Consider the following 12,015-nt stretch of genomic DNA (forward strand, 5'->3'; position numbering starts at 1 on the left):
CCCTTTTATGGCTGGCATAAATACCCACTGTAAGAGGACTAGAGAAACAAAACAGTAGGATGTGCTAGGATTATATTTTTAATTGCTAAATATCCTAGGAACGTTTCTGACCTTATGTTGGTCTTCCTAGGCCAGGCATGTGGTAATTCCACCAGCCAGCCAAACTGAATGCTGTACTAACACTTAATGGACTTTGAATTTACCATCACAATATTAGGCACTTATATTAACTGCTTCATTAGGAAAAACAGCATGGTTATGAGGATGATGTTAAGACATTTAATTTACTTTTTCCAAGGCAAACAAAAGTATCCTCTAAAGTGTGGCAGATATCATTACTCACTTTGCATAGTAACTTTACAAAGATTAAGCACTTTTGCTTAATCTTAATTGCAGTGGTCTCCTCCTTTTACAAGGTGCCACTTAATATCAGCAAAGCTAACATGACCTGCTCTGCAGGAGTGTCACTGGAGTTTCTTTTGAGAAATGCAGAGTGAATTTAGAAAATACTCCAATTGATCATGTTGTGGAGGGTGCCTTCACAAACATGTTTTTTCTGGCCACATGTAACATCACAGAAGGAAACTGTAACCTCACTGTAATCTACGGATATTCTTCTCACCCACTTAAGTGGCATCAGGGACTCAACCATCTTATTTAGTGTATCTGCTGAGCTTACCATTCAAAGCACCCTTACTTATAAATCTGTATGGCCTGAAACCAGCTGAGAGTGATTGGAACTATTTGCACAGCTAAATATATACCTCTGTTTCTGAATCCTATCCCTTAATGAAGACATTTACAAATCTCAGAAGTACTGCTACATTAATAACACTGTGCGAATGTGTAATCAATAGGTATGCAGAGAGAGAGCAGGCTGAAATACTATTATTCAAACACTTTAATACTGCCTTGAAATTGCAATCACAAGAACTTACTCCCTACACCAAAGGTGCAGTTATCTAAACCTCGGAAGATGGATTACAGACCTCTGCTCTGGGGCACAGTGCAGCCCTGTATTTCAGAGAAGGGGATAAAATCTCCTGAGGCCACCAGTTCCCAGTGTCCAGCCTCAGTGATGGATCCGAGCAGCCTCTCTGAGGAGAGCTATTGCTGACCAGGGGCACTGACATTCTACATGCTCCCTGCTAGAGTACAGGCACACATCCTGTCTTTGGGAACTGCCCCCTCACAGTCCCTCTGGAGACCCAGATCCAAAGGTGCCCACCATCTCATTTTCTCTGTGCACACATAAAACATCTCCTTATTTACAGCCATCAGCTGACCTATTTTAGGAGAAGATTAACCTGAGCCTAAAAATATCTACTTCTCTCCCCTAAGACGGTGGGAGCAATCAGCTCAGCTGTATATATTTACCCTACAAAAACATAAATTTAGGACAGAGGAATCCCAGCTTTGCTGACATATTTAGCTCTGGGATGTTTTCAGCAAAATGGCTGGCTGCTAGCACAGGCTGGCTGTGAGGAGACTCTCAGTGGCAATGATGATGAAGGGGGTAAAAACAGAAGGCTTATCAGGCTTTCCTTCTTCCCAGTTCTCTTTCCTTCTCGTTTCTTCATGGGGGACACCATGAAACAACTGTTTCCTTTGAAGAAGCTTGCTGGGCTGGGACTGCAGCAGCACTAAATGACAGCTTGGACTAGCTTGGCTCTCTGTGCAGAAGAGGAGGCTAATGAGGTTCCAGCAATTTAGGTAGAGGACTTCCTGGCCCACCAGAGACCGAGGTGTTATAAAGGAGCTGCCAGACTAGAAACTGAAATCCAAGTTTGAGCAGTATCTTACAGCTTTTTTCCTTCCCCAAAAACCCTAGGCAAGTAATTTTGTCATTAATGTACTGCAGTAGCACTGGGAGGCTCTAATTGAACCTAGGGACCCATAACGACAGAGGCAATAAAAGCAAGTAATGAACCACTCTATCTTTGCTCAGAAGAGACTGTAATTGCTCTTTGCTTCCTTTATGCCCACCTGCAAAATGAAGGCAGCAGAGACCTACCAACCTCACACAGGGATCAAGAGAATGATTCCAGAAATGTTTATGAAATGTTCACGAGCCATGGAAACAGCCATGTCTCTTAGAAAATAAGAGACATCAAAAACCTGGCTTGTAAAGCAGTGGAGCAGTACCTACCCATTTGTCACATTTACAAATAATATCCCATTTGCCAGTGGTACAGACCCCTGTCCATGGCTGGCAACCATAAGCCTGGCACTGCCTTCTGGGGCCCTATGAGACCAGCGATGTCTTTGCAGGTTTGCACCCAAAGGCCGTTTGAAAGCTTAAGCATATTACATGCAGTCTCTGCATGCTGTTTTCTATTGCTGATAACTCATATTGATTCCCTGTAATCAGGCAGTTATGCAGCTTTAAATTTAGGCTGTAATCTCCAAAGCGGGAAACGTGTGCTGATGTTTGTACCATTAGCAAAGCACCCCAGATCTCCACGCAGCTCCACCACAATCCTGTCTAGCCTGCTTTCACGTGAGACAAAAACACCACTGCTGAGTATCTCCACACCAACCCCTACCCTTGCCTGAACTTTTGTCTCCTTGAGCTCAAAACCGCCACCAGCTGAGCTTTTCTTCCCCAAAGAGCCTGAGTGTGTGAGCTGAGCCAGCTCACGGTGAGGAGCACAGCCTTTCAGCGCTGGTCGCTCACGGGGCTCTCTGCAGCTGCTACAAAAGCTGCTGCCGGCACCCCCAGGAAGCATTCCTTACAGATCCAACAAAAGGGGCTTCCTTAAGGATGATACTGCCTGCATGGACACTGCTCTCAGCTGGTAGGGAGCCAAGCCCTGGGCTGCTGCACATCAGCAGAGTTTGCAGCCTGGGCTCAGCCCTGGCTGCAAGGCATGGGGAAGACAGAAGGTTTTGTTCTTTCTGACCTCCCTTTCTCACTCTGTTATGAAGCTAAAGCTGGAAAATTCACTGGCTTCTACACAGTGGGTGACCAGAAGTAGGAGCTGATTGATGCAGAGCCAGGCACTGTTCTGCAGGAAATTCATCACACAGCCAAGGGGCTGGGCTGCCATTCTAATGTATTTTAAAAACTATCTCAGTGCAGACACACAGTAACCGTGTACATATGACACTTTGAGAAGTTAAATACTGACAGTTACTGCAAGTGCTTGAAGGATATACTAGCAGTTTCTTCAGCCTTTTCAAGGAAGTCCTGGATGTATATCACTGTAATGGGTGAAGAGAAACTGACTGATCTGATCATTTTAGGGAGCCCTTTTCCCTTTTGTCAAACTAAAAGGTATACTTCTATGGCAAACCTACCAGACAAATAAGTTATGGTCATACTCATTTTCAAGTTATGCAGACTGGGATCCTATAACAACAGCTGCTACAGAAACCCACCACATGGTCCAGGCCCAGAACTCTGTGTTTTAATTTCTAAGCAGCTTCCTGTTAAAAAAAATCTTCTTACATCTTGGGAATACTTGAATATTACAGTATTTTCTTTTACAAACCATTCTTGATGAATTTCCTGCCCTTTGGGAGCTACATTACTCCACCCTGACTGTGGGACCTAACTGCCCATAATGCTGGACTAAAAAAGCTCTATTGCTATACATACATATCTGAAATTACTACAGGCTATGATGCAATATCTGTGAGAAGGCTTCAGTGCCTGTTGTTATAACCCACTGCACTCAATGCAGAAGAAACAGCACAGCTCATGCAAGATGCTTGAATAAGTGGTAAAGTTGTCTCTACATTGAAGAGCCCTACTGACTGTTTCATTGAGATCCTTTGAAAAATGGGCCTTCCAGTAGAAATACCTAGAAGTCCTTAGGAGAGATACAAAAGCTCACCACCAATATAATGTAACACCTAACTAATCTACAACAGTGACTGTTTCTTCTGAACTAAGTATGGTTTTGTATTTCTGAGCTAGCAGTGCAGAGAAAAATTGACTTCTAAGTTGCTTTGACTAGGGAATAATACACTTACCTACATGAGATAGCACTGCAGAAAAATTGGAACTTCTAAAATATGATTCATCACATCCTTAGGCAGATATCAAAAATACTTCTAATGAACCTCACTGCAGAAGTACTTACTTCCTTTCAATGCCCATAGAGGGACTCTAGACAGCTAACTGGAGCATGTATTTCTATCTGAAATTGTCACAGATTCGTCCCACCCATTCCCTAGAGCTTCACTGTCAATACAAGGCTTTTGATATGGGCCAAATCCCTGTGCTCATTCTGCACTAAAAGATTTAACTTTTAAAATATCACAGCCCCATGACAAGTCATCTGTCCATGATTCCAAGGAAAAAAAGAAGCAAATAACAGCAATACCATTTGGTGGTGTCCACTCCCTCCATTCATTCTAAGGGTTCCACGGAAAATTAGTTCAGGCTAGATGCCTGTGCTTTACTAGCTACCTATACTTATGTAGAACTACAACAATGGTCCAACACAGTTGTCTAAACTGCCTTTTTGATGCTGCCACAAGTATGTCTTTCATTGTGTCTGCTAAAAATAAGGGGAAATGTATTTTAACTGAAGAGGTAGTTGGTAGCTGGGGGTAATATAGGATTGAAAGAGAGAGAGAAAAAAAATACATCACATGTCTTAGAAATATTTCGTTTTAGTATTCACCTAACTTCACCTTATTTTAGTAATTCAGTATCTGTTGCAATGGAGGTGTCTAAGGAAGCAGTGATAAGCCTTAGGAAAATATAACAGAAGATATTACCTTAGTGAGCAGAACGTCACCAAACCTATCCATTCCCTATTAGCTGACTTCTGCCTTAAATTGCAAAATCACAACTTAGTTTTGAACTTGGCTGCTCAGCATTTCACAGGGGTCCTCCTGGCCCTCTCCACGTGTCCTTTCACAAGGAAGGCACTAATGCATCCCAGCAGAGTCAACAAGCTGTGCTGACTGTCTCTGCTCTCAGGAATAGATTCAAGGAGCCTCTTCTGTCCAGCTGTAGGGGCAAGTAGCAGAAAAGCTCTGCCTCTGTTTATGAATCTGCAGTTCCAGCAGTCCCTGAGACCAACATATGAAAACCTTCCTAAGAGCCATTTCCACTTTTCAGAGTCTCTTAAAATTAACATTTGTCTTTATTATTCATTTAATTATATTCTTATACAAGATTTTACACATAAGTTTTGAGAGGCTGAATACATTCTTTATCACATTTTACTAAATCACAATTAAAGTCTGTTTAGAAGGACACTGTTTTCAAGTTCTCCCTCCATACTTGTCATTTTCCTGCAGTTCTTGCAGGTGCTAATGGGGAAAAGTATAAAATCAAGAAAAACCCTGTAGATGCCTTCACCTCAGTGCCTTCTCTACATTGTAAGGAAATATCAGAGAAATTTTCTTAAAATACCTTCTCTTTTGGAGAAATTTCGCAGTGGCTACAAGTTAATGGATAGTTTGTGAACAGTCAGTGTCTTAATGAGTGTTGCAATAAAATCTGGGATACTGGTGAAGTTACTGTCTCCTCATTACTCTGACTTCACCACGCTTATTAGAGGAAAATAATTTGAACATATCTCCTGCTACAGAAATAGCCTGTGCACTTTCCTTTATCAAAAGTCAAACTGTGACTTTGTTTGAGGTGTTGAAAAGGAAGATGTACATAAACTATGTTAGCTACTATCTCCAGGCATTACAAATTGTTTCCTTACCAAGAGCTGGAAAGCTTGCTTGTTGATCAACAGCCACCAACCTCGGCCATCTTTATGGCTGACTTAAAATTCATCAGGAATGAACGCAGGTCCTCTTTTTCCTGTGCTCATGAGCTTAGGGATCTCATTATTTTCAGAATATGCATTAAACTCTCTGCTTACTCTAAAAATAATATGGGGTGTTTTTGCTGCTTCATGTATTTATCCATTCCACAATACAAGGTCTGATAACTCCATGGACTCAGGCACTGTGTCTTCAAGAGGCAGTTGTCATAAACACACTCCACCTTACAGTTTTTGATATTGTCAAAGCACCAATTAACAGCAATTAACGAATTCATCTTCAGGGCAACCCTGTGAGGTAGGTAACACCGATATAATTAACACAAGAGTGAAATGAGATTTAGGAGTTAAGTCAGTTGCCTGGGCAGAGGTCTTCATGATCTAGTGGATTAGACATCTGCCTCTCCAACCAAAGACGTTGAGTCTAATCCTTTTTCTGACATTGATTTGCTGCATGACCTTACGGAAAGTCAATTAACTTCTCTGTTTCAGCTGCCCTAGAGATAATGATGCTTACCCACCTGGTGACACCTGGTGACAGTTTCGAAACTGTACTAAATTATACTCTTAATGTATTCTTAGGGACTGTCAGTGGAAGAGGTGAAACATTAAAGATGGGAAGCTTTAATGTCCTTGCTATTTTATCTAATTCTTCCTCCCCACACTAGAAATAGCATGGGGTTAAGATCAAATTTCTTGGGTTAAGGTGCTACTAGTGAAACTGCTTCTGGCATCAGGAATTTTCATTATATCCTGTTTGACCAGCAAAGTTATTTAGGGTACAGGTCAGCATTAGAATTGCAACGTGAAGTTATTTTAAATTTGGCCATGGAAGAAAGCAGCACCCTTCCCATGCTGCCACGAGGTAGCATGAACAGACTGTCACAGCAATTCCCATCGAGCACTCTGGATGCAAAGGGAGCAGAGCCTGCTGCAGAGACCCCCGAGCCTGCTCATGCATCATCCCCAGTTCCCTCTAAACGAGACTTCTGGAGGATAATTTCTACAGGTGTCCTGACCCCTAGCAGGGATGCAATCCTGCAGGAAAAGTGCATACATGTACTCCTGGAGTAGAGCCACCTGTTCTCGCCATCTCGGAGCAGTACAGAGCTGTACTTAAGAAAAGGACAACTAAAACCTGCTCTGTTCATTTAATTAGAAGCCGTCCCTGAACTTCTGTCCTTCTCATGACATGCCATAGAGTGTTTAAAAATGCACAGGTAACTTTATATCACATCTTGTGTATTTGACCGGGCTTTTAATTACTTCTACAAAATACTCTGTTGCTACATATCAGGTTTCCTAGGCCCATGAAATCTCCCACAATTCTAATGCAGCAAGGAATCAGTCAAATAGGACATAAGAATTCAACATTTACCTTTATTTATGTGAGAAATAATAATTTTCATTTTCTTTCATAATGAAGGATACATCAGGCACTTTTTGCCTTTTGCCTGCTGAATTATAGCAAACATAGTCAATGCTCGTGCAGCCAGAAAATTAATAACCTGCTCCTGCCTCTGCTGCAACACTGATCATTCTCCTTAGCACCCTTTTCTGCTGCTGATCTGCCGTGCACCAGCTCTTTCATTTCACTGCCCTGCCCTCTTCATCCTCAGACTGGTTACCACCAGCTTCTTCTCCACCCCCCAGCTCCATTGATACTGTGTTTAACATTTACTTTGATGCTATTCCTTGAGGCTTTCCAAAAACCTTTTCGGAAAGAACACCATTAAAAAAGAAAGTCTTTAGAGAAAGACAGTTAGGAAAGCTAAAGCACAAAGGGTATGTGCTTATGTATCATATTCCCCTGTAGGCTTTGTCTTGCTGCAAGCCTGGACATGACTCAATGCAAACCCATACTGCTGCCAATAGGGAATAAATATCGTCCTCTCCTAAAATACACCTCGACTAGTTCAATAAACCCTGATATACTGGTTGCTACTTGTACAAACATAAGCATATTAAATCCCAATAAATTAGCAGGGAGCTGTCAGATCGTAATACAGATATTCCCAAGGCCGAGAGACTGTCTAAAGCTTGTCTCTGTATATTTACTTTTTTCTGCCAGTGGTGTGGCTAGCACAGACCAAACGGTTCCATGTCTACACACTGTGAAAGAATTTAAAGGTGACTGGTAATACCTTATAAACGTATTCTAGGATTTTATTCTGAGCATGGCAAAGAGCATAAACCAAAACTCTATTCACCCCTCACAGACCTAAAATAGAAATCCTTAGTGCTGGTTTTGACACAGATTAAAATTACCTGTGTGCTAAGAGGTGATTAACATGTAACACATTTGGCACTAGCAGGACATATAATTACATTCAGACAGATTACTGGGCACTCCTTCTAAGCATTTGTAGCTTATCTTGTAATGTTACCTCATGCACATGTTTGATTTGGATGCTTTTTTTTGGTCTTACTATGTGGGGAGTTAGAACCTGTATCTTACCGCACCTAATCTACTAATACATGGAAATATCCATTTAACTTTGAGCTTCAGATCTCTGCTGCATCAGGTGCTTTGTTTAAATATGTATGTTTTAGTATTGTGTATTTTGCAGTATTTCAAAGAAGTACACAACATACCAGTTCTCTAGTCTAGACTAGAAATCAACAGATGTAACTTCATCTATTGAGAGACTAAACGATATGTAATACCAGGAAAGAAAACTTCTTTTTGTCTTATTCTTTCCAGTAGCTTTTACTTAACCCTGGATATAAACAATTACAGTCTCCTGTGAGATGTTTTCCCATTTTCAAGTTCAATTAAATGGGTGATTTGTATACATGTTTTTTTAAGTGGAATGTAAAGGTGTCTGGACCTTCAGATTTATATTGGCTTTGCTGTAAATTAATGCTGCTGAAGTCAATGAACACACTTGAACCTGCAGTGACCTTACAAAATACTGGTGGCTATTTGGATGAAAAAGAATCTTTCTGGATTGGAAGAGGGAAAGGAAATCAGTTCATCTCAAGTTTGGTAATGTGGTATAGCTACTGTTAGCAGTGTTTTTACTTCTTAGCATGCTCACTAGAAGACAATGTATAGTGAGTATTAAATCAGGGCAGATACAGACGATAAAGGCAAAGCTTAATCTTGCTAGGATTAGTGACTCTAAATTGATATGGCCAAAAAACATTGCAAAATGCTGAAGTTAGGTGGCTTCAGGGGCTAGCAAAATGCCTTGTCTGGTAATTATCAAAAGTCTTCAGAGAAAATTATTGCACCTGGAAGCTCTGATTTGATTACCAAAAAAAAAAAAAAAAAAAAAAGTCTACTGCAGTAGCCTCATTTGTACTTTAATTAAGAGCTTTGTTTTTAAATATAACCATCTGATTCCCTGGGGTTATTTTTAAAGTAAGCTTCTGGCAAGGCAGCAATGTGGTGGATTAGAGGCTTGGAATTGAGGAAAAATCACCATTCAGCATACAGTTTAGAATAATGTGTGCATATATACAAATACATGTGTATTAAACATCATGTAACAGGATACAGGACTGGATTTATTAAAGCCAAATGGAAAGATATTTCCTCTTTTAATATTCTAAGATCTCTTTTAATATATGCGATGCAGATATTGCACTGCAGTCTGATTCATGTAAATACCATAATAATTGCACATCAATCTGATCAGTCCACTGAAAGCTCTGTTCTACTCCAAATGTAAAACCAAGTTATCAGTTTAGCTGCCTGCATCTAGAACTCCATGTAACAGTGGCTGTTACACTTGGTGTGGATGTATAAGACACATCACCCATCAACTCACCGTTTATCATGGAGTATGCAGGCATGAGTTGAAAAGCAGCAGACTCAGAAAAATCACAGTCATGGAGAAGAAGCAGCGGGGTAGCAGCAAGGGGGACAGAATGGGAATGCTAAAGAACCATGTTAAAAGGGGAGGGCTGGGGAGGAGGGTGAAAGATCTGTACAAAACATTTCTGAACATGAGAAGCCAGAAAACGGTATTTTTCTAGTTGCTATTCCACAAGAGAACTTACAGCTTCCAAATTTTAATGGGCAAGCATGTGCATCCATGGGGAAATCTTCAAGCTGCATGGGACATTCAGCAGAGATGGTCAATCTGTGGGGGAGTAAAAAGAAAACACATCATTTTTTTCCCCAGCACTTTTCCTTTAGGCCCCTCAGTGCACTACATGAATGCTGATATAAACATGCTTTTCCTGAAGGCTCCTTGCTCCTTCTGAAATCACAGCAACCCTCTGTTAAACTAAATGTGAGATAAGCCAGGTGGACCACTCTGTGTGCATGCCCGAGGCATTATCTAGTAACCCTGAGACATGTGAAATGATTTTATTTATGTAAGCTGTCCCAGTAAGATCATTCTTTCTTATTAGTGTGTGAAGAAACTCCTATGATGGAGTTTCTGCCATATACCTTATACTTATCTGCTCTCTGTACATATTACAACTGGACTAGGAATTTGACTCCTGTGTCAAATAGCACTGTTATAGACATAAAGAAACATTGACTTTATATGTAGATGTAACTATTTAAATACATAAAATAGATATTTATAGATGAAAATATAAAATATAACTAATTATAGCTATATATAAAGTTATATATCATCAAGGACATATATGCACCACTTTATATAGCACTATAGTTAACTTCTGTGGGACTCACATGGTATTGGAGTCCATTTCAGTTCAATATACTGTGAACTACCTGGGCATCTTGTCAGGCAAAAAAAATCCAGGGTCATATTCCCCAGTGTACTGCCTAGGGAAGCAATTCTATCCTGGACTCCCCAGCCACTATGTGGAAATATTTCATCTAGACTGGACACAGGGGTAGGGAAAAAAAACCCCCTTTGTCAAATATAGATGTTTCCCATGGATGTTCTGCATGATTGCCAGCCCAAGCTGAAGACCAAGAATAGTCTGAGGTAAATTTCTGAACGGTGCAGTATCAATTATATTGATATCAAATGCATCAAATATATCAAATATCTCAAGAGAGCCAAAGCTTGCTTCTAGCACAAGGAGAATCCGTTTTGTTTATGCCATTTTGATATTTGCATAATACAGATAGTTTGCTCAGGACAGTGGGGATGAAAATCTCATTTTACATTATGAATATCTTTATGGCTTTCTCATTTTATGCCGTTATTCCACCTCAGAGGCAACAGCCCAGACACATCCCAGGCTTTGCAGACTGCCTTGTGCTGGGGTGACACAGGGCTCTACTGGAGGGCAGCCTGGCTCTTAACCAAACTATCACTTGGGGAGTGAAAATCTCCAAAGAAATCCACAACACCCTACTACCAGCATGCAAAAGTACACTTTCCTATCACTACAGCAACATGGAGCCATATATACTGGCTATATATATATATATATATATATTCACCACTTCCATCAGCACCCCAGAGGGCCATAAGAACTTCTATCCTATGGGACTGTGAAGGGTAATAATCTGTGTACAGACGGCACAGTGCTCAGCCAGTCCAGTTCAGTACAACACAGTGATGCCTTGCCAGGGCACTACAGCTATGCAAACAATAAATTGGGGGAAACAGCTCCATTCTGCTAACACACAGAAATTCTGGAGCTGTACCAATGGCTGGAAATGGCAAAATAAGCACAGAAAATACAACAGTATATTGGCTGGAGATATATGCTGAGCATGAGCTGGGAAACAGGAAGAGAAAAAGGCAAAATGCACACAGGAATAGAAAATGTAAAGATAATATGCCAGAGAAATCCAAAGGAAAAAAAATCCAGTTCAGAACAGAGATAATTTACTATTTGGTAAGAATGGACCAAAAAAAGAGAAATTACTGAGGCCTGAGATACCTGCACTTAAGCAAAACTGTTCTTGAGCTTTATTTTTGTGAAAGATATTTTAAGATCACTCAGATATGTAGTTGTCTGCGGTGGAAACTGCCCTTGGGCACCAAGGCCAGCAAAGCCAAAGTTACCAAGAATGGTGTGTGGATGAATTTAATAAGCTAGTTCTAGTAGTATCCTGCCCAGAACTTACATCCTTTTCACAAAAATCACTGTAATGGGGACTTGAAAGCAAGGCTGCCATCCGTCCAATGCATCATTTTACTTTCCGTGTTAATGTTAAGCACTGCAAATTTAACCTTCTTGATAAATTCAGAAGCCTTGCTCCAAGAGCCCATAAGAAAGCCAGTGTATTTTGCTGCAGCCCATCTCCTGTCTCCTTGTCTACCAACAGTTTAGGCATGTTATTTCAGAGCTGCAGCTTGACAACATTTTAATATACACACCTGTCATC

General features: G+C 40.7%; 1 protein-coding gene across 9 annotated transcripts in view; it reads right to left on the minus strand.

Annotated features, from left to right (window-relative positions):
• Positions 1-12,015, minus strand: part of GABRA5 (gamma-aminobutyric acid type A receptor subunit alpha5) — a 57,477-nt gene that overhangs the window by 18,514 nt on the left and 26,948 nt on the right. For all 9 annotated transcript variants that reach the window (XM_088159955.1, XM_088159954.1, XM_088159949.1 and 6 more), the window contains one exon: positions 9,747-9,829. In XM_088159955.1, the coding sequence (XP_088016081.1) occupies positions 9,747-9,829 (83 nt within the window). The remainder of the gene's footprint in view (positions 1-9,746; positions 9,830-12,015) is intronic.

The sequence above is a fragment of the Sturnus vulgaris genome, chromosome 2 (assembly GCF_052056855.1).
Source record: "Sturnus vulgaris isolate bStuVul1 chromosome 2, bStuVul1.hap1, whole genome shotgun sequence".
In the NCBI taxonomy this organism is placed as follows: Eukaryota; Metazoa; Chordata; class Aves; order Passeriformes; family Sturnidae; genus Sturnus; species Sturnus vulgaris.